Source organism: Eptatretus burgeri, chromosome 13 (genome assembly GCF_056783735.1).
Source record: "Eptatretus burgeri isolate ZD-2024b chromosome 13, Ebu_testis_v1, whole genome shotgun sequence".
Taxonomy (NCBI): Eukaryota; Metazoa; Chordata; class Myxini; order Myxiniformes; family Myxinidae; genus Eptatretus; species Eptatretus burgeri.
The window spans coordinates 8,933,629-8,958,000 of NC_140973.1; the positions used below are offsets into that span (position 1 = coordinate 8,933,629).

The 24,372-nt window shown below is 43.9% G+C and overlaps 1 protein-coding gene across 2 annotated transcripts in view; it reads left to right on the top strand.

The window, feature by feature from the left end:
* BBS5 (Bardet-Biedl syndrome 5) overlaps positions 1-24,372 on the top strand; it is a 36,173-nt gene that overhangs the window by 5,418 nt on the left and 6,383 nt on the right. Inside the window, exons 4-11 of one of the 2 annotated variants that reach the window (XM_085851029.1) lie at positions 5,439-5,488; positions 5,601-5,728; positions 8,199-8,334; positions 9,091-9,186; positions 11,753-11,815; positions 14,461-14,595; positions 17,089-17,172; positions 18,684-18,707. In XM_085851029.1, coding sequence (XP_085707155.1) covers positions 5,439-5,488; positions 5,601-5,728; positions 8,199-8,334; positions 9,091-9,186; positions 11,753-11,815; positions 14,461-14,595; positions 17,089-17,172; positions 18,684-18,707 — 716 coding nt within the window. The remainder of the gene's footprint in view (positions 1-5,438; positions 5,489-5,600; positions 5,729-8,198; positions 8,335-9,090; positions 9,187-11,752; positions 11,816-14,460; positions 14,596-17,088; positions 17,173-18,683; positions 18,708-24,372) is intronic. The other variant, XM_085851030.1, reaches the window with a different exon arrangement.

Below are 24,372 nucleotides of genomic sequence, written 5' to 3' on the forward strand. Positions count from 1 at the left end.
GTTGCATTAAAAAGGCATGCGAATGAGTACCTCTTAAGAGGCTGCACGAATGGTGTTTTTCACAACCCAGGAAACACAGCCAGCACATCGCCCACGCTGCACGAAACGAGTACGGAGGCCGAAAAGACGACTCCACGCTATGTTAGGCAGGATACGAGTGTGCGGAGTAGAAGCGGCTTGTTCCTTTTCAACCTCAATATCTGACACATATTGGTGTTCGCCCCGCGTACACGCTAGCGGAATTGTGTGAACGCAAGTGCGGGCCACGTGCGTAATGGCAGAACCGCGTGCACCGTATGGAATGTGCTCGAAAGCAGACACGTACGCCGCTCGTGAAATGTGCATGGATTTATCCATGGCGATGTACCTTTGGCCCTCGCTGGCAGCAGCCGATTCTCCATGGATGGTGAACGTCTTCTCATCTCTATGGCCAGCGAAGCTGCGATCGAGCCGGGGAATTTGCAGTGCAGGCCAAGTTGGCGCATGCGGAGCGAGTGCGTTGATCGACGCTGGTTGAATGCCTGAGTGTGCATGCGGGATCCTCGACCAGTCGCCCGGGCACGGCCCGGGGGTTTTTGCAGGACGATTCGCGTGCCAATTTCGGTGTGGGCGATTCGTGTTATGTCGTGGGGTCGGAGCGAAATATGTTCGCCGTCTGGGATGGCCTTGCCAGAAACGAAGTGAGACGGTTTCCGGCCCAAGTTAGCAGGTCACGTGAGGGGTCGGGCCAATCGGAGCGCCCGAATCAGGTGATGACGTTTCGATTCTGGGTGACCCCTCTCCCCACGCGGCAGGTCCTATAAAGGCTGGAGCAGTCCCTCTACTTTGCTCTTGCTCTTTTCTCTTTCTCCGCCTCTCTCCCGCTCTCGCCTCACCTCGTCGACACCGCCACGACCCGCCTCCTGCTGTCTGGACTCCGCCTCCTCATCTCCGCTCACATGATGTCGACCCCACCCGCCTACCTGGTCCCGCCTACCACTCTACCCTTGTACTCTGGACTCCGCCCCTTCTCCACTCAAGCTCCTCCTTTGCAAACACAGTCTCCACACATGTGGCTGAAGCCAGAGACGATGCGCCCACTCTCGGGTACCGCACCCCCCCCCCCCAAAACGTATTGGTGGCACATCATGTTATCAAGTACAAAGGTACAGAAATCGTGGCCTCAACTCCTTTCCCTTCTCGTTGTAATACTCCCTCTTCATCGGGTTTTCTGTGTCTGTGTGTGTGCGTGTGTGTGTGTGTGTGTGCTGGTGCCTGTCTGCTTAAGTAAGACTGCAGAAGACCGTTATTGTAATTAGGGCTTCAAGCATGGCTGAAGCTCTATTGAAATCGTTTGTATTATTATTAAAGGCGTTTTTATGTTCTACTGACCGATTTTGTGGCGGATCTGGAGGGAAAACTGTCGGATGAAATTCAACGAAACTTAAAAGGATAATTATTCACCACCTGAAGTTTATACTATGAAACATTTGATGATGTAGGTCACGTGGTATGGCGGCCATATTGGATTTTATCCAAAACCTAAAAACATCTTCTTCTCCAGAAGGGATAATCTGGCAGCCTCAATCTTTTGCACACATTTGCTAATTTCGATGATAATGTGAATTTGTTAATTTGGTCGAAATCGTTACATAATTAATATGATTTAAAATGATGCCGATTCGCCTCATTAAATATGCAAAATATTCAAATGAGAGTTGAAAAAATTTAATGACAAATTTAGATAGCACATAAACAGGGGACTCCCAATATATTTATACTATGTCTGTATTTAACCCCAGTGAGCCCCCAGAGCCCCCCAAAGTTGAAAATGACCCATTTTTGAAATGTCATAAAATAAAAACAACGCTTGGATGAAATTCAACGAAATTTATCCGTTTAATAACTCTCCACCTGAAGATTATACTTTGAAAATATTGATGACGTGGGTCACGTGGTATGGCGGCCATATTGGATTTTCTCCAAAACCTAAAAACATCTTCTTCTCCACAAGGGATAATCGGACAGCCTCAATCTTTTGCACACATTTGCTAAGTTCCATGGTAATGTTAATTTGTTAATTCGCTCGAAATCGTTATTTAATTTATATGATTTTAAATGATGCCGATTCGCCTCATTAAATATGCAAAATATGCAAATGAGAGTTGAAAAAATTTAATGACAAATTTAGATAGCACATAAACAGGGGACTCCCAATATATTTATACTATGTCTGTATTTGACCCCAGTGAGCCCCCAGCGCCCCCCAAAGTTGAAAATCACCCATTTTTGAAATGTCATAAAATAAAAACAACACTTGGATGAAATTCAATGAAACTTATCCATTTAGTAACTCTCCACCTGAAGTTTATACTTTGAAAATTTTGATGACGTAGGTCACGTGGTATGGCAGCCATATTGGATTTTCTCCCAAACCTAAAAACATCTTCTTCTCCAGAAGGGGTAATACGACAGGCTCAAACTTTTGCACACATTTGCAAGGTTCCATTGGAATGTTAAATTGTTAATTTCGTCGAAATCGTTACATAATTTATATGATTAAAATGATGCCGATTCGCCTCATTAAATATGCCAAATATGCAAATGAGAGTTGAAAAAATTTAATGACAGATTCTGATAGGCCTTGAAGAGGGGATTCCAAATATGTTTACACTATGTCTGTATTTTACCCCAGTGAGGCCCCAGAGCCCCCCAAAGTTGAAAATCACCCATTTTTGACATGTCGTAAAATGAAAACCAAAGAAGATAGACAAAAAGTGACCACAAATTCTGGAAGATATTTTAACGTTCTACAAGTTCGCCATTTACATTAATATGCAAATGTGGAGTTATTGGACTTTTTTGGGGACTTGAAAATTTGTCCAGCCTCGATTTGTCCAATGTGAAGTTTCTTTCTCTATCATGTATTGCTTTGGGCTTTTCAATCCTTCATTGAGATAACATGAGGGACCCCGTAGCTGGGCCCCATTGCAGACTTGAACTAACTTTCTAACTCGGAAAACCCATATCATGTGACAGGGTGATAGTGTTGAAATTTGTTAAAATGGAGGCACGCCTTGAAGCCCGGGATTACTGGTTTACCAGTTTTAATTATTGTTATTATTTTCACGTTAAGTCTGCTCTGTGTCCCCCTTTTGTAAGTTGACTGTTAATAAATTATCATTAGGAATGTTCCCTGCTCGTTTTTGTCTTTTTTTCCATTGATCCAGCATGGTCCGAATCCTAGCTTAGCCGGGACTTTATTCCCAATGATCCATTCCTTTTAGCCGGTACGTCCTTGGCAGTGTCGCTCGGCTGCATCCGATCCAGTAAAGTGATCCGGTCCAGTAGAGTGATCCGGTTCGGACAAGGCGTACCGAGGGTGTGTTCCCCGGTAATTAAACCACATGATTAATTAGGTAACCCGATTAACCCATAGACGGGAGGACCCTAGGTCACGTCACGTGGTTGAGTTATTGGCGTCCACGGTCGGTTAAGCGATCCGCCGCCTCACGGAATTATCCGTGTGCGACGGCCTACAATTCCGGTGAATCTGGTGGGAACCGAGATGGCTTCCCCCACCTCTTTGTCTTCTCACCCGACCCCCAGCCTGCAACAATAAATATATATATATATATATATATATATATATATATATATATATATATATATATATATATATATACATACATATATTATTTCTGTTAACGTCTGCGTGTAATTTGACGTATCTCCTCCAAAACTGCCAGACGGATTGTCCCCACTTTTGCCATGCGGGTGTTCTGTGGTCTAATGAACAGCATGGGCTATGTAAGATCGTGCCAGACGGACACATTTGGGAATTTTGGGCAATTTTCTAATTTTTACGTTCATTTGCATGGCAACGTGTGACGTCACCGCTGAGAGGCACAATTCCGTCATGACATCATCGGTCATTCGCTGACGCCATTACGTCTGTCGTCGACAGACCGTCACCGCCGAGAGGCGTAATGCCACTCCTAGAAAACAGCGTCTGCAATGTAAAACCCTCTTCTGCATATGCTGACAACCTCAGAAGGTGAATTTGACACAAAAAATGTAACAAGAAACATTGTATTTAAAGTAAAGATTTATTTTAAAAAAATATTATTTCTGTTAACGTCTGCGTGTATTTTGACATTTCTCAACGGCCATCGTTACCTGTGTTGTGTCTTGTGTGTGTGATCTTCAAATTAAAGCGTCCAGCGGTGTTCGGTCGTCGGATGTGCGCCAAAAAGTGCCGTTCATTGAAATTTGCATTCTGATTCTCGGTCACCCTCCACTGCTCCTGTTCAGTCTAGGGCTAGGCCTATATCATGTTAAACTTGCCCCATCAGACGCCAACCTTCCAGTCACACTGCAGAGGATGCAATTTCCAGTCAGACTCGCATACTCGATGACCATAAACAAATCCCAGGGCCAAACATTTGACAAACTCGGAATATACCTCCCAGCCCCTGTGTTCTCCCATGGCCAACTATATATTGCATTTTCACGTGCAAGAGGTTACTCCTATATATCTATCAAAGTGGACAATAATTCCTCACAATGACTATTCAGCAACAAGACACTCACCCAAAATGTCATCTACAGGGAGGTCCTTTAGAAAACTAAGGAAAGATAACCATAGTGCATCACATCCCTAATGACACCCTCCCCAGCTTCCCATAAAATCAACTATTATGCCTCATCCACCTTTTGCCACCCATTCAACTCCGTGTGGAGCACGGGTATATGCTAGTATATATATATATATATATATATATATATATATATATATATATATATATATATATATATATATATATATATATATATATATATATATATATATATATATATATATATATATATATATATATATATATATATATATATATATATATATATATATATATATACATACATATATAAACACAACCCTTCACTGAAAACCCTCAACACATGATCGAGGCTTGTGGAAGAGCTAGAGCAGAATGGAAGGGGCCAAAATGGAAATGGCGAATTAAAACCAACAGCAGAGTGAGAATATGGTGAAGGGGAGGGGAGAAGGTCACATGGAGGTGAACAAACTGCACCCAAACTGAATAAATCACAGCAATAAGGGGAGGGGGTAGAGGAGATGAAACATAAAAGGAACAAATCAACCAACAAACTCCCAAACTAAATGAGCGGAGGAGGAGGGAGAAAACAAATCACAATAACCTGGAAAAGGGGAGTGCTTGCATGAGAATGGGGTCATTTGGGGGTAGATGAGATCATGAGTGTGGATGTTGCTCTTTCTTTTATCCTTTTGCATTGTCTTCCTTTTTTCAGTTTTTTTTTTTCCTGAATTTGCTCTCCCATGCTTATGCAATAAATCGATCTCTCCCCAAAACATTTCTGCTCCTTATATGAAACAATCGTTGTTTTGTAACTCTTGTGTTCTTATTATCCTGAAGCAATCGGCTACAACTGCATGATCAACATCTCAACCAGAATGGCGAACTCGGTGAGAGGATTCTGTCAAATGGTGGAAATTATTCACCTAGTAAATAAAATGCATCGGAATTTTGACTCGAACTTCACTTACATGTGACATCACTAACATTATGCATTTGCAGAAACTCCGTGGCCAGACAGAATCCCTGTACATCCTTACCAAGTGCAACAACACTCAGTTCGAGTTCATTTTCACTAACCTGGTGTCCGGCAGTCCGAGGCTTTTCTCATCTGTCATGGCCGTGCACAGGTGAGCTTGGTTACAGCAGGACAGCATGTGGTCGACCTGTTTACATATTTAATAACGAACTGACAGGATAATGAAATGGTAGAAAGTGTGAGGCTTAAGTTTAGTTCCTCATGGAATATGATCTGGATCAAAACCAGCATCTTGATACTTTGAATGAAGGCCATTATTGCATCATAGTGCTTTGATGCAATAGAAAATGGTGAGCAGTGATTCTGAATTTTGGGAGTTTCACCAGAAGTGGGTTGATGCTGGACCATGTGCAACCTGCAGGGACCTTGGGGGAACAAAACATGGAAAGGGCAGAGGGTGCAAGTTCAAAAATGAGGTGGAAGAAGACAGGAAGACCACCGACATGTCGGCGATGGCGAAGTGATAGGCCCCTTCGATTCTGCTTCATCGTGAGAGATTCCAATGATATTGAAGGCCTTGGTTTCCATGGACTCAAGCTCGTTTTTACTTTTTAAGATCCAAATAAGTTTGAAAGTTCATTCTTGAGGTTGGACAGATGTTGTTTTCTGACTCTCCTGAGAGTAGAAACAAACTTGTTTGCAGGCTTTGTGGAGTGATCTGAAGTTGCCTTCAGTCAGATTTGCCTTCCAGGAAGGGAAAGCAAGTTGTTTCATTGCAACTGCCTCACCACAGGATTCAGTGTACCATGGGCAGGAAGAAGGGTAGGATAATTGAAGACAAGATGTGATGAATCTGTGCATGAGAGAGAGAGAGAACAGGATTCTGTAGAAGAATTCCCAGGCTGAGTTAACATCAAGGTTAGTAGATATGGGAGACCAGTCCTGAAGAGAGATGGCTGCTTGCAGTACCTACAAATCTGCCTGAGTGAACTGCCAGACATGCTGGCATTTAGGCAGCTCTCTGAGAATAACCAAAGAGATGTTCACTCACACAAGCACATGATCAGATTAACCAATTGGAGCAGAGGAAGAGCAGGAGATATTGGCAGGGATGCTTACCATCACCAAGTACAGAAGGGAGGATTTTCCATTGGGAGAAATCCGGGTTAGAAAGTTCACAGATTGAGTCATTCCCATGGAGTCACAGAAGTCCTTTGCTGGTAAGATAGGTGCCAACACTCAGCCAAGATGCATGGTGATGATTGAAATCACTACATGTGAGGACGAGAGAGTAAAGATGAGTGCTTCAAAATTTGTCCATGTTGGCTGAGAGAGACGTAGATGGAGTCATCGTTGTTAGGAAGATGGTACAACACAGACAAACAAGAGGTGGGAGCGGAGCGGAAGTTGCATCAAATGGTACTCCTGGGGTGGTTTGGAGGTGTAAGAGCAGTCCACGAACAGTGAGAAATGGAGAGGTGCAATGGTCCTTTGTTAAGCGGTGGCGAGTTAGCCCTGGCATACTTTACAGATTATAAATTCCTGAACTGATGATGATGGCGATGATGAGACTTCAATGTGGGTCATGGTAGTCATCTTTGCGGAGACTTTAGACATCCTCTTGGGGGCCCTCGAGGTGCTGAATGAGGAGTCGGAGCCGTTGGGATTATGGATTTCTTGGGTCAAAACAAAGATCCAGGCTTTCGGTGACATCTTGGATGCTGCTGTCCTGTCTGTGTCTGTTTGTGGTGAGGATGTTGAGGTCGTGGATAGATTCACTTACCTTGGCAGTGATATTCATGTCTCCGCAGGTTGTGAGCCGGAGGTCAATAGACGTCTGGGTCGGGCCTGGGGAGTCATGGATTCACTGGATCATGGGGTGTGGCGCTGCCGGTACCTGTGCGGGAGGACGAAAGTCCGAGTCTTCAGGTCCTTGGTACTTCCAGTCTTGCTCTATGGGTGCGAGACTTGGACTTTGACCAAGGATCTGAGACGGAGACTTAATTCCTTTGGTACCAGGTCTCTTCGGAGAATCCTTGGCTATCGCTGGTCGGATTTTGTGTCCAACGAGCGGTTGCTGAGAGAGACTCGGATGAGATTTGTTACCTGCATAGTCCGTGAGCGTCAGCTGCGGCTGTATGGACATGTGGCTCGTTTTCCTGACGCTGATCCTGCTCACCAGATTCTCTCAGCGAGGGAGTCTCATGAGTGGAGGAGGCCAGTGGGCCGACCACGTGCCTCATGGTTGCAGCAGGTTGACCATCATCTCAAGGAGATGGGGATGGGCCTGGCATCTGCCTGGGGGATGGCCAGACGGAGGCCCCCGGAGTACCGGCGGAAAGTGGACGCAGCGACGCGCTGTTCTGGCACATGCTCCCATACCTGACCTGACCTATGGTAGACTGTTTGGTTATGCCTTATTTATCAAGCATTGGGACACATGCTTCCCACGATGAGCAGCTCCAGCCTCAAGTATCTCATTTATTAGATGAAATGTCCAGCTTCTTATGATGAACTTATTCCTCTTTATTTATTTATTTATACTTGTTTATACTTTATTCAGTTTGTACAAAACTTTTGTCTTTTTTCACTATTTTTTATTTGATCCATCTTTGTTCCAGAGCGTACGGTACTTCTAAGATGTACCGAGATCTGAAGCTGAGAAGTGCCATCATACGGAACAAGCAACTATGTTTGCTTCCTCATGAACAGGTGTATGAAAAACTAAATGGCGTATGGAACCTCTCCAGTGATCAGGTATGTGAACACAGCAGCGCTGTCAAGTCACATACGTTTAACTCCTTTCCCCACTCACATACAAACTACCCTGATGTATCCATAAAAATTCTGGCATCTACCAATTTCAAACTGGTTTTGTGTATTGGGAACAAACTCAGAAGCATCATCTTGTCACCATACTCTCCAAGCATGATGACTTTAAATCGTAAATTCATCAACTCTTCAAATATTTGCACTCTGTTCTGATATTTTCATATTAACACATGTGAAAATCTCCGGGGAACTCGAGGAAAAAAATACCCTCAAAGTGCAGGAAATGTTACCATTTCATTGTTTTTTTTAGGGCAGCATACTTTGGCACCCACCCAACCCCCCAAAAATTGCGACACCCCTTGCTCTAACGCAGTGCCATTTCCAGAATCTGAAAACTACGACACAGTTAAGAGTAAGTTAGTGACTTTACAAGAGCTTTCACATAAATACTTGCCCCACACACCCACCTCTGCTCTCACGCACCTGTTTCGGCTCTCACACCTTGACCTTGGCTCTTATACCCCTGCCTCTGGTATCACACCACCCGTCAGCTCTCATATCCCCACTTCAGCTCTCACACCTCCAATTCTGCTCTCACACACCCCCGTCAGTTCTCATACAACAACTTGTAATGACTGCATGTTTGTGAAACGTTTGAAACTTATGGAGGGCTCACAAAATGTAATATGTGAACTGACTAGTCCATGTGCAATGTCAATCAGTGACTTGTTCTGCCTGCAGGGAAACCTTGGAACCTTTTTCATAACCAACGTGCGACTTGTCTGGCATGCCAACCTGAACGATGCATTCAACATCAGCATGCCTTACCTACAAATTGTAATCACGTGCGAACTCTGAGTGTGAATGCATGCAGACACACACACACACACACACACACACACACACACACACACACACACACACACACACACACACACACACACACACACACACACACACACACACACACACACACGTGAATGCATCAGTGGGCTGTCGCCGCATAAGTGATGAGGTCCTTGGGTTCGAGTCCCAGGTTGAGTCAGAATTTGTTCACACTCGCCCCATGCAGGAATCTATTCCTGTTTATTAAAATTACATATAAATATATATATATATATATATATATAAATATATATATATATATATATATATATATATATATATATATATATATATATATACATCTACGAGCAAAGTACCCGTCTTTGACGGGTAATTCATAAATGAAAGCATATATCGGTTACTCATGGTTTCTGTGGAGTCAATTTTGTTACGAATGGGTCTCTTCAGTCGTCTACTGCAGCACATTTTAAAAAAACAACGTTCCTCGTTTTCTTGTCTGGGGCATGGGTGTGCAGCTTTGATCTTGATCCAACTCTTGATGCCACAACATACAACATTCCGTGTGAGAAAACAGGCGAACGCAGATCTAGTCCGATTATGCTGAACGTCTGTCCCTGTGTTTTGTTTATTGTCATGGCAAAGCAAGGTCATAAGGAAAATTGTAATCTACGGAACTTGAATGACAGGTCACTGTCGGATGGTATAAGTGGTATCCTTGGAATTAATGCATGTTTTCCTGCTGCCGGTCCATTAATCAGGATTACTTCAATCACATTTGGGCTCATTCGGTAGACTGTACAGCGGGTGCCATTCATAATATTTGGTGGATCCAATGAACGTAGAACAATAACTGGGCAGCCCACCGGAATGTAGTAAGATCTTGCAAGCTCACAAACTGATTTTCAGGTACAATCTCACTTGATGGTCTGCTAAAAAGGAGAGTGAATAACTTTACTTTTATTTTACTTTATTTGGAGAAGCAAGACTCCACCAAACAGGGTGGGTAGCTGTACAATTTTTGCTCAGTAGTGCCTGATGACTGAGTTGTGAGTCAGTGGATAAAGAAAAAAAATCTTAGCTTGACAATTTGAGGATGGGAATATAATTTGAGTCAATTAGACAATTTGAAGTTGATTACAGGCCGAGAGTGATTGGATCAGAAAAGTATGCTGGTAAGCAAACCACCTGCATCTTTCATTCTACTTTTCAAATGCAAACCTGCAAAATTACCGAATACAACACTGTGTCTTTTTGCACTGTTGACTGTTCAACTCAAGAGCAAACCTAATCTGCATCTTTTTTGCACTGTTCAAATGTTATGCAAATCTGCATCTTTGTTTCACCGTTTAAATGTTTTGCACTGTTGAACAGTAGCTTGCTGGCTTTAAGGATAAGGCTTAAAGGAAGGCAAGCAAGATAGCAATCTTTTTTTAGTTTTGGCTTTTTAGTTTTGGACTTTTTTTTCTTCCATTGTCCACAAATAAAGGTGCGTAGGGGATGGTTATGAAGTGCAAGTCAGGAAAGGATAAAAAAATTGCTCACCTGAATGAATGCGAGGAAACCTCATTGCTCATTCCATCGATAAAAGAAACATTTTTCTGTCGATAATCACAATTTTCAATGAACGTGGTAGGCGGTTTTACTTTCTTATTCAATGAAAGTGGTTATGGTTTTACTTCTGTTTTAAGAGCATCGGGTGTGTCCTGGCCATTTTCACCCACAAAATTCACAATAGATAATAGTTAGTTCATAACGAAAAGTACATCCATCCACCTTCCCGATAGTAAATTAAATACCTGCCAATTTTCGGGAGGAGACGATTTGATTTGACGTCTCAAAACGGGAACAAAATTCAGCGTTTCTCTCATTGTATATACGGTATGTGTATATATATATATACACACACACACACACACACACACACACACACACACACACACACACACACACACACACACACACACACACACACACACACACACACACACGCACACACACACACACACACACACGCACACACGCACACGAAGGTGGATACTTCGAGACCTGGAAGGGCTCTGTTCCACCTTCTGAAACCTGCATTTGGAGATGACAACAAATGACTCACACACACACACACACACACACACAAACACACACACACACACACACACACACACACACACACACACACACACACACACACACACACACACACACACACACACACACACACCTGTGTTAATTATAACTTTTATACTCTGCTCCTACAAGAGCTTATGCATAATTATTGTTGTGCAGTAAGTGAAACAATAACTTTTGTATTCATTCATTTCATCCATTAGTCCACTTCACGTCCAAGAAGGCGTATGGCGTCTTGTCCATTATCAACAGACAATATTATCTTTTTGATAAACCTTGTAATGTACGTACTTTGAAACAATTCCATAGTGAATATTCTCCATGATTTTGATATTGTAAGGTGCAAGGAGGAAGAAAAGCAGTTTCTTTCTAAAATGGATCTCTGAATTAGTGATGTTTCCTGGAATTTTATTATTTTTTCTTATTTTTTTTGTAGCGCTCAGTAAAGCTCCGAGATTCAAAGTTCGGTCTTGCACTGGTCATTGAGACAACCCAACAGGTATGATGAGTAGTGTGGATGTAGTTTTTTTTTTTCCTCTGGGCACGCACATTGCACATTATGTGATTCGAATACCGTTATTTGTGACCAATCACGTTGAATGCAGCTGAAACAGGTAAACTTTACCTTTTTTGTGAGGTGGAAATCAATAGATTAATGGAGGGGATAAAAATGTCCTCACTTTCTGATTGATCGCTGTTGTTTTGAGATCTTCAGGACACAAGAGTTCATTTATATATTACCTGCACAAAAGGGAGGTTGTGGGGTGGGGAAAGAGAGAGAAAAGGGTTTTTTAAAATATAAAGTCAAGGCTTGTGGAGGAGTGGAGGAGTGAGAATATAGAACAAACCAGGACATAACAGAACAAGAACAGTAGAAAGAGAGGGGGTGGGTGGGGGGGGGACACACCAACAGCAGGGTTGAAGGACAAAAATATAGAGGGAGACTTGGACAAATATGGGATGTGGGGAGGAATGAGGAAGGGAATGACGCATGGGGTGGATAAGATGGATACAGAAGCAAGCCCTTAGGAAGGAAAAACTGGAAATTTGGAAGGTAGTGGGCTTGAGGAGAGGGGAGGGTTAACAGAGGTTTGTTCCCCATGGTTTTGGATAGGGGATGATCTGAGATGGTGATGAACAGCTGTCTTGAAAACCTGGAAGGAACAATGGGAGTGAAGAGAATGTGGAAGTTGGTTTCATAGGAAGGGGAAAAAAAGAGGAACAAATGAGTGGAGGCCGAAGTGGCGTTAGTCATTTGGGGGCCCCATGCAAAACTCAATAGTGGCCCAGTGGGGCCCCTGTCAGCCCGTGAGCCCTGTCATCACACTAAAATATGCATTTTGCCATCCGTCTGTGTAACATCAATTAATTCGGTCGTTACTGATACAATCTCAACCAGCAAAACTTGCAAAAGGGACTAGGGGTCATAAGGAAAAGGTTGTCGTGACTTAATTGCCCCCCAAACCAGGGGTGTGTTCCATTACCAATCAGCTTGTTATCGCTTGCCAAATCAGCCGTTCCTTATCAACCATTTTGTTGGAGTGCTTGCTTGAGTGCTCAAGTCGCTTAGCGAGTGCTCTACAAGCTTATTGGTAATGGAACACACCCCAAGGGTTCCGAAGGTGGGGAGACGCAATGATGCCCAGTCATCAACTGGCTTTGGAGGCCAACTTAGAACTGGTTTGCTCAAGAAAGATCATGTCTGATAGTGAGCCCCAAAAGTTTGAGTGACTTGTGACTGTTTAGGAGGTTGAGAGGAGATAGAACGAGGAAGAGGTGGGAATTGGGATTAAATGGCATTTAAAAAGATGGACTGAACTTTTTGGGGTTCTTTTTGCCATTTTTGTACATGTTATATGATAGTTGGAAGCAAATGAATGATATGATGAGGAATTCCAAGAAAATGAGGAACCCAAGGAGGTATTTTATTTATTTTAATATTGAGTTGCTTCCACTCTCACATGTTCTCTCTGAGTTTGAAAACATGTACTTTGTTACTTTTTATCCCCCGCCGCGTGGCGGAAGGGGGATATTGTTGTCACCCAGGGTTCCCGGCTGTCCGTCCGGCTGTCCGTCCGTCCGTCCGTCCGTCCGTCCGTCCATCCATCCGGGCATCAACATTTATAGCTGTGAGTGCGATAACTCATAAACTGTTCGCCATATCGATTTGAAATTTGAGTCACACATGTACCACCTGAAAAGAAAGAACCCTATTGATTTTGGGCGTGGCCGAATCCAAGATGGCCGACTGGGGCGGCGTCAACATTTATAGTTGTAAGTGCGATAACTCATAAACTGTTCGCCATATCGATTTGAAATTTGGGTCACACATGAACCACCTGAAAAGGAAGAACCCTATTGATTTTGGGCGTGGCCGGATCCAAGATGGCCGACTGGGGCGGCCATCTTGAAAAAAATGTTTTTTGTAATAAATGGAAAACCGCTTATCTGATTTCAATTATTTTTGGTTACTAGGTTCCTCACCCCTGGGGAACTTTTTTGAGATGATGACCAAATGGTGTCTTGTTTCCAATTCACCACCCTCATTATCTGGAATATGTATGACCTTTTTCATTCAATGGTGGGGGATTCCCCATCTCTGATGGTATATTTTTTGTACTAGCATAACCCGCGCTCTGCGCGACATGTTGGGGTGGGTGTGTTTGAGGAAGGAACTGATGCAGAGTATCAGTAGTAATTTTACTTTAATGCAGTAAGTGGAATACGATTTCACTGTTTCAGAACCATTTTATTTACTATTTTTTTATACCATGCACCTCATATGGTCTTTGAGATAATGTAAGCCGAATATCACGTTACTCGAGCGCAGAACAAAGTCGAAGATAGCGCGACACGAAACCACAAACTCGGAAATAATATATAATACGATTTCACTGTTTCAGAACCATTTTATTTACTTTTTTTGTACCATGCACCTCATATGGTCTTTGAGATAATGTAAGCCGAATATCACATTACTCAAGCGCAGAACAAAGTCGAAGATAGCGCGACACGAAACCACAAACTCGGAAATAATATTTAAGATGGTAACATGGAAGATTTTAAATGCCTTTTTTAAATGCCATTTTGGACATGGCCTCTTATTGTGTTAACCCTTAATTGCTGACAGAATATGCCTTTCAGAGTGGAGGCTATGTGCTGGGATTCCGCATCGACCCCGTGGAAAAGCTGCAAGAAGCAGTGAAGGAAATTCGTTCCTTACATCGTGTCCATTCCACAAACCCCATATTTGGTGTGCAGTTTGAGAATGAGGAAAAGGTACAGACAGGTTGGGTACAGAAGCAGCTGTGCTTCTGCCTTCAGACAGTCCTACTCTGCTGTACATTATTCTTTATATTGATAATTGTATTCACCTTTGGAGCAAAGCCGAACAGTTGTCACAATTCTGTGTTGCTTCCACAACATTTTATCCTTTACAGTATTATGAGCAGAAAAGCTCGTCAAAATGATGGGCGACCCTTCTGTATTTTCACACTATTCAGCCGTTAAAACTCGGGCAAAAACCGAAAGGATGTACAAAAACATTAATTTATTGACAGTACAACACATGAGACTTTCCCAGAGGAGTATTCGTGGTGAGGGGAGCAATTTGTCAAGAAGATACACAATTTCCGTTGTACACATGGCTCACAGTCGCACATACATTACCTCAACAGACGTGATCTTCAAACCAACGACAACTCCAATAACAAAAACCGGGCAAATTGCTCATCCCTTTATTTGAATTGCATACATGAAGGAAAACCATTCTGTATTTTTACACTATTCAGCTTTGAAAAGTCCAGCAAAAACCGAAATTACGCACAAAAACTTTCATTTATTACACAAATTTATTACACATTTATTACACTGTGTCAGAGTGGCGACCCGTCCAGGATTGTGCCCAATAGCCAAGGAGACTGCTAAAGCAGCACAAATGCTCTGCACAGAGTATCGTCCCAATCTCCTCCTCCTCCTCCTTTACTTGGGCGGCAGATAGTGTCACAGACCACTGCCATAATCACTTCCGAAAAGAATAAAAATGTGAGGGGAGACAAAATTCCACCATTTTTCTTACTTCATGTCTAGAGTTTAGTCCCATCATGTTGTGAGACAGTGCAGATGTTGGATCCCGAGTTTTGAAAAAAACCTTTTTACCTCCACCACCAAAAGTGAAGGAGGTTATGTTTTCACCCCTGTCTGTTGTGTCGCTGAAATAGGTGACCCTTATTGTCAGTAATTCTGTCTGTTTGTTTGGATGTTTATTCGTTTGTCATCAGCATAATTGGTAGTAAACGTGGGTGGATTTTGACCAAACTCGGGTGGTAGGTACATCTTATGACCTAGTGCTTTGGAAATTGTGATGGTTGCTAGGGACGCTTTGGTTCCCTCGCAACAACTGAAAAACCTTCAAAGTCGGTACCGTTCACGCGAAATCAATTCCGAAAGCCATTATCCCATGTAGGGTTATGAGATTTGGCACGAATGATCTACAGGTGATGCTCTATCAAATATATTCCGATTTTTGTGATATATGGAATACTTTACCCGCAGCGCCCCCTACAATTAGGGTATGCGTGAAAAATGGCGAAAATTGAAGGCCTCCTAGCGACCAGGTGAGTGCATCGATACGAATGAAACTTTGCAGGTTCATGGTACTCAATGAGTACTACAACTTTGCCTCAGGACATATTGACCGATTTCGCTTAGGTCAGGGGTCAAAGGTCAATTAGTGCAAAAATCGATAATATGCGAGAGCTGGAGGTGCCTTCGCGCCAAATGCTACTCCTCCTAGGGTTATGGTCGGATGGTCAGGAAAATTCACACTAATCATCTGGAATACATTGTGCATAAACGATCGAGCCGGATTTTCGATTTAGATCTTTGTTCACCCACAGCACCCTCTCGAACTTTGGGGATTTCCGATTTCAAACCGCATTTTCGGTACTTTTCATTCAAATGGATACCGAGTAGTTATCAGTGGATGGAACTGGATGAGATTTGATATGCATAATCTTAAGGTGATTACCTATCCGCTATTTGACATCCATTTTGCTCTATATCTTATAGTTTCCATGCTCAGCGACCCATCGCCACCTACCGGCTTGTCTGTTTGTTCGTCTGTCTATGTGCAGGATATCTCAAAAAGTTGTGGACAGATCTGGATGAAACTTGGTGGGCAGGTTGGGTGTGTGGAAAGAACGAATTGATTCGATTTTGGTGAAGATCCACATCTGGATCTGGATACGAGAATTATTTCATTGTTAAAGTGATTCTTCACCATTGAGAGATAGGGCTAAACTAATATATAGCACGATATCTCAAAAAGTTGTGGACGGATTCAGATGAAACTTGGTGGGCAGGTTGGACGTGTGACCATGACGAATTACTTCGATTTTGGTGAAGATCTGAATACGGATCTGAATACGAGAATTATTTCATTTTTAAAGTGATTCTTCACCATTGAGGGATTGGGCCAAATACGATACACGACATGATATTTCAAAAATGTATTGGGCCCGATATGTTCTCGTGGATCAGGCATTGCGGGGTGGAGGTATGCGCTCCACTGAGTGCCCTTCTAGTTTTTTTGTATAAAACTGCTTTGCGTGTATAGCATTTTATAGAACTATATTTCTTGACATTCATGTACTACCAATGGAACATATAGCTAAGCTGCTGGAAGCTCTCAAAAAGTGGAATTGGCATTTGTCGTTTTTTGGAATCATAAATTTGAGACGTTGCTCTGTTATGCCAACGGCATCATTTCAGCCTCAGCCTCTGGAGGAAGTTACAGTTCAAGAAACGCAAGATGACGTGGAAATTGATTCAAACGGACAGGCAGATGTTTTTGTGGTAAGTCGTGTCATACCCAGTTTCTTAATTTTGGTAATTGTTCCCTTATTGATATTCCTATTCCTCTATAATGCTATTTTTTTGTCCAGCTGTCCCTGGTTGTTCCGCTATCTGTCGCATAATGCAGATTGCAGTGTGTGGAATAGACCTATCATTATTGATGGAATGTGACATGCATAATTGGGCCTTAATGCCCTCTCCTATATTAAAAAGTTTTTGTGCATAAGTGATGGTCTCGTGGTGAGGACGCTGTAACCACACAATCCTGGAGGTTGTGGGTTCAAATCCACTGAAAGAAGAACTGAAGGATTTGCAATCTTAGCTTCTGAAAAACCGAACTGGTTCTCATAAGAAATGCCATGTCACGATTGGATTGTTGTCATAAACTGAACTTTAGGGACAGGATAATCTGTTGGTCTTCTCCACATGTAATGCCAGTCCGCACATGTCCTCGACGCAATGCAGGACGATCACTGCAGCACTACTAATGAAGAGGCAGCACTGCAGAAATAATCCTCCAAACTTAATAGAAAACCGTGTACCTGTATTCTGTGACCAACCTTCATACTGTAAATTAAAAATCGAAAGAATAAAAGAAGCATGTGCGGTCATATGGCTGTGAATCAAAACTCTTGTAACACAGATCACTTTGAGTATGCATCCATCTGGTTGATACAAAATCTTGAGTACATATCTTGACTTTGGGTCATTCAGCTATTTATGAATTTTCATTCAATCACAGTGAGCTGGCAGGATGGCCTAGAGGTATGCACGCTCGCCTCCAAGCTGTCGAGCCTGGATTTGAACCTCAGTCCAGCTATAAACTATTTATCCTGGTGTTTCATGGGCAGGGTGATTCATCAATGTGTGGGCCGGTCCCTCAGATGGATGTTAAACTTGTCGTACCATCTGCAGGCATTAGTTGGTGGATGTTAATGATCCTACGGTGTCCTTTGTGAAGAGTAGGCGAGCTGTCGCCGGCACGATGGTCAAATTACAACTTCCTGCCCTAACCTACAGGGGACACTGCATCAGCGGCACAACTTAGCCCTCAACCAATGATGCTACCCCACAGCCTTATGCTGCATATGAAAGAAGAAGAAGAAGAAGATTCAATCACAATTGTTAATAATAATGATTATGTTGACGTGTACATTATGTGGTGGACGACCTACATGTAAAGTTCCTAAGCTTTGGATATTGTGCAGAACTGTGTTCCCCCATCCCTCAAGTTTCCCCAAATGTGGACCTTCGAAGACATTTTGACTGTACAAATCATGTCCATTCAATATAAATAAATAAATACAAAGATCTTGCGCAATGTGGCCAGGTTTTGTTCAAAGAATGCTTGGCTGCATAATACAGGTTTTTTTAATTGTCATATTCAAAATTCTTTCACTGTTTATATCATGAAAACAAGGATTGTGTTTCCAGAATTATTTAAAAAAAAACAGACATCCTGTATTTATGTAATTGCACGATTAATAAATATTGTTTTTTTGTTTTCACAGGCTTACTTTGCTGATAGTAACAAGGTAAGCTCAAACTGGGTAACATACAAACAGACAAAATCAATCACAGGACATTCTTTGTTTTTATGTTTGGTAGCGAATCAATTATAAAGACATCCTTATCATTGAATAGCTACAAAATACAAATCAAGAATGTCGTGTGATGATGTATGGACTGGATTTTTTTGAGTTATCCCTGTCGGTATAAAAGTACTACAACTATCATGAAGCACTTTTTATTGCATAGTTTTGTTTTTCAGTGATATGTGCACAGAAATACACTCAAACGCACAAACACATCCACACACAAATACAATCACACTCACACGTACCAACACACGCACTCACACAAAAACCGACCGGCCCACATTTCCCTGCCGTCTTTGTGTATTCCCTCCCTCACAAGTCATCCATATTATAAAAAAATGAATTTGTCGGTATATTTGCTTATTACGTCCACCACCGAAGGTGGACGGAGGTCTTGTTTTCACCTCCGTTTGTCTGTCTGTGAGTAGGATATCTCAAAAGGTTATGGATGGATTCGGACGAAACTTGGTGGACAGGTTGGGCGTTTGACACGATGAAATGATTCGATTTTGGTGAAGATTGGGTTCTGCATTCGAGAATTTTTTTTCATTACTGAAGTGAATGACGGACAAACGGACGAATGACGAATCACAAACGGACGGACGGACGGATACAAAATTTTGTATTCAGTAAACTGGATACAAAATGTAAACTGTTCATTCTGGTGGAGGTGCCATTCTCGATTATATGTATGAATATTCTGAAACATGTGCAGTTCAGGAGTCATATTAAATTGGAGAGAAAGCACACTGAGTATTAAAAGGAAAAAAAAACCTTTTATTGGGCATGATGTTTCGACAGCTGTCGAGCTTCCGTCCTCAGAGGCAGTTATGAAAACGGTTTACATTTCAAAATTAAGTTTGTATTGTTATTGTCCTGTGTTTCATGATCTTAAAACTCAAAAAAAAAAAATTGGCTTACACATGCAAGCATGGAAACGGTCGGAAAACCATGATGATGACGATGATTATGATGATGTGTGCACGTGTCTGAGTGCCTGATTGGTTGTCATTCCACCACTGGGGTTGAGGATGAGTTGAGGGGAAGGAAGAGAAGCTTGGATCACCATGTTAGCTTCTGGATTGAAGGTTGTGTACAGAGTGGTTGTTGTTGTGGGCTTGCAAAGTTTGCATCGGTGTTTGCGTATGGCTTGGTATGCTGGGTTGAGGTCAACATACCTGTTGATTGAGCGGTCATCTGACCAGACATTGCTACCAAAGCCAAAAAATAAAATAGACAGATTAGACAGATGTCCAACGGTTTATGACATCCCCTGTCATGACTGCACCACCCATTATGCGGGTCAAACAGGGAAAATGTTGGCCACCAGACTGACTGAATACCAATGCACAGAAGCTTGACACAACACTTCCTCTGCCATCACCACACAAAACGGTACCCTGAACCACACCTTTGTGTGGGAATAAGCCACAGTAATGGGGACGGCCCCTCCAAGGCAAGCCACGAGGTTATTGAGGCATGGTAGTCTGATGACCGCTCAATCAACAGTTGAACTCAACCTAAAGTACCAAGCCCTACGCAAACATTGCAAGCCCACAACAACAACCACTCTGGCTCTAATCCAGAAGCTAACACACCAAAACAAACTTCTCTTCCTTCCTCTCAACTCATCCTCAACCCCGTTGGTGTAATGACAGCCATTCAGGCACTCAGACATGTGCACACAGGACAGTAATAATACAAACTGAATTTTCAAATGTAAACCTTTTTCATAACTTTCTCTGAGGATGGAAGCAACACAGCTCCCGAAACGTCAGGCCCAATAAAAGTTTTTTTTCCCTCCCTTTTAATGCTCAGTGTGCTTTCTCTTTAATTATATGATAAAGAAAGACACACCTACCTTTCTCACCTGTGAATGGAGGGAATAACCAATCAGCTGTCACCTAATCAATTAAACCCAGGTGGCAAGGATTATATAAATAAATCAACTTCTCCCATGCTCTTCGAGCTGACGAAGTTGCATAAAGCAACCAAGAAAACTGACTAAGGTAGGCCCTTTGCTGTTTCAAACCCTTCCCAGAGTTCCTCCACAGCTGGGAAAGGTTTGAAACAGAAAAGGGCTTACCTTGTGTCACCTTTCATGGTTGCTTTATGCAGCTTTTTCGGCAAGAAGAGCATGGGAGGAATCTACACACATATATATATATATATATATATATATATATATATATATATATATATATATATATATATATGTTGTTGTGGATTCTCGCAACTCCGGCGTGCGGGAGACCGCCTTTAGCTAATTTGCGGCCACACGCGCCCACCGACCGTGGCAATCCAGCCGCAGCTTTCGGATCAACGCCGAAATCCAGCTACGGGTGTGTTTTTAACCACACCACAACCTTGTCAATGCTCTGCCCGCGCTACAGGGTCGATCGCCGAATTGTCGATTTACCGAATTATTCGTGTGGGCAGACTACCGAGAGGTTGTACCTCAACGGGACCTGCGTGGAAATGAGCCGCTTTAAGCAGCTCTTTCCGTCTGCGATTGCCGAGCGGTTTATTATCGCCAAGCCCCGTTGGACCCGATTATCTTATCGGCTATTAATAACCAGCTGTTTATTCCGAACAAAATTATGGCAGTTCAATGGAGGAAGGGACGCAACGAGCAGGTGAATATTCAAACAATGCGGACATTTATTTGTACATGCACATGTGCAAGCAATGGGGGTAAGGCACAAGACATGAGCAAAAAGACCTACAGCCGTTGTCTATTTATTATGTACATGCACTTAACAACAATTCTACTTACCGGACAAGGCGCCACAGACTTCCATGCAAAAACCCCAGAAAAGAAAAGGGAGAACAGGGCCCGTAGGCCTTTAATGTTCCTCGGAGCTTGGAAGACCGAAGGAGCTCTGTGAGGCCGTGCAGGTTACCTTGTCGCCCTGGAGACGACTCGATGGGTCTTTCGGTCGGCGACCCTCCGTATGTCTCGTCATCAACACGGTAGCTGGTATAACGGCGGCTCGGTTGGTCCAGGCCTTGCCGTGCGGCCTGGTCGATCGGGCCTGGCCGATGACGCCTCAGAGGAGCGAACGGGCCTTGCTCTTTTGGAGTTGATGCTCTTTTAAGAGCCCGCTCACTCCTCAGCGTCGCTCGGACCGTCCCGGGGCCCGATCACTTCGGACCGTTATGTCGCTGGCTGGCGACTTCTCTCCGGCTGGCGACCTCTCTCCGGCTGGCGACTTCGCTGCCACCTCCACTGACCAACAACCCTGCACTGCACTGCAGGCTCGACCCGACTGGACTCCAGGCTCCAAACTCCAGACCTCCACTCCGAACTCCAGCTCCCCTCAACCACTGATGTCGGCGTTTCAGCCCGGCCTTTTATCGGGTTCGGGGTGGTGTTTGGTCTTTTACCTTCGACCCTTCACCCCCGGCTGGCTCCGCCCCTTTTGTCATTCTGATCCGATCTTGCCGTCAAACATGGACGTGGTAGGAATCACCAGCTTTCGCTCCAACGAGGAAGTCGTCGTGTTTGTCGGTGGAGATGTTGTTCGTTTGTGGATGCCGTTGCTGGCGAAAAGATGGCGGCACCGTGGAGATTATGGTGAGGAGACATTGTTCGTTTTAAAATAAAGATAGCAAAAGAATAACGGCTAACTCAAAGATGCACAGCCCGGCACACGAATGAAGCCCTTTAGACATTGGTGGGGAAATCTAATCTGGACACACACTTATCGACATAACTGATCTTCGGCGAACCTGAATGGTAATCTGTGAATTTCCACAACCGTAACAATATATATATATATATATATATATATATATATATATATATATATATATATATATATATATATATATATATATATATATTATAAATATATTGTTGTAGATTTGCACCCGCCGGCGTGCGGCGATCGCTTCTAGCCAATGGCGGCCCCTCTCACCCACCGAACGGACAATCTAGTCGCAGCTTTCGGAACAATGCCGAAATCCCGCTACGGGTGTGTTTTGGATGCACACCACAGCCTAGTCAACACTCTACCCGCGCTACAGGGTCAATCGCAGAATTGTCGATATACCTAATTATTCGCGCGGGCAGACTACTGAGAGACTGTACCTCAACGGGGCCTGCTTGAAAACGAGCCGCTAAAGCAGCTCGCTTCGTTTTGGGATAACCGAGCGGGGTATTATCGCGAAAGCCCCGTTGTATCCAATTCTATTATCGGCTATTAAAAAGCCAGCTATTATTCCGAACTCAATACGGAAGTTCAATAAAGGAAAAGGACGCGACAAACGGGTTAACATTCACACAAGCACATTTATTTGCACACATATACGGTCAAAGAAGCAATGCAGAGATATACAAGCATGCAATGAATGGGGGTAGGGACAAGACGTGAGCAAGACAAAGACTACAACCGTGTATATTTATTATGTGCAGTCACTTGCACTTAACATCAGTTCTACCTAAAGACATGGCACCACAATGTTCATTCAAAAGAAACAATGAAAAACCCAAGGAAAGATGAGGGGTAGACTGGACATCTTGGGTCTTTATGAGCACGGAGCTGTTATGACCGCAGAAGCTCCGAGAGGCTGGGCTGGTTACCTTCACCTTCGTGGTTCCTCGCTGGGGTGACCCACGACGTCCCGTCCTCACGGCAGCTGGCGTGACCCCGGTTCGGCCCAGGCCTTGTTGGGCGGCCTGGTGATTCGGGCCCAGCCGGCAACGCCTCAGAGGAACGAACGGGTCTTTTGCTCTCTTAGAGTTGATGCTCTCTTTAAGAGCCCGTCCGTCCCTCAGCGCCGCTCGGACTGTCCCGAAGCCCGATCACCTCGGACCGTTCGGTGCTGGCTGGCGACCTCTCTCCGGCTCTCCCCACGTCCCGCACACGAACGCGCAGTTCTGCGCGGCACGGCAGGCTTGGCTGCGCTCCCAGCTCCCGTCTCCTCGGCGAACCCAGACCTCCACTGCCCTCCACTGGACTCGGACCTTGCTCTTCACACCACTCCAAACCCAGACCGACTGACTGACTCGGCGCTCTGCACGCTGTTATATGGGATTCGTGAGGTGAGGTTTGATCTCCGCTCTCTCACCTCTGACCCCCACTGGCTCCGCCCCCCTCGATCCCCTGATCCGAATTTCGAGGCGAAGCTCGGAGCGAGCGGACGTGGTTGAAATCACCGTCCCTGGCGCCAACAAAGGAGAGCGGACGTTGTGGAGATCACCGGCCCTGCACAATGAGGAAGCCCCCGCATCTGTTTGCAGCAACGCTGCTCGCTGGGAACTCGCCGTGGCTGGCGCAAAGATGGCGGCGTTTGCGGATTTGAAGGTGAAGCGATGTTGTTCGTTGTTGGTTATTGGGGGAGATGTGGTTTAGGAGATGGTGGCTGTGGTTGACATTGTGAAGAAGGTGGTTGTGGTTGGCATTGTGAAGAAGGTGGTTGTGGTTGGCATTGTGGAGAAGGTGGTTGTGGTTGGCATTGTGGAGAAGGTGGTTGTGTGAGGGCAGGTGTGGAGGAGGGGGTTGTTGTGGTTGAAATGTGGTTGGCATTGTGGAGAAGGTGGTTGTGGTTAGCGTTGTGGAGAAGGTGGTTGTTGTGGTTGAAATGCGGTTGGCGTTGT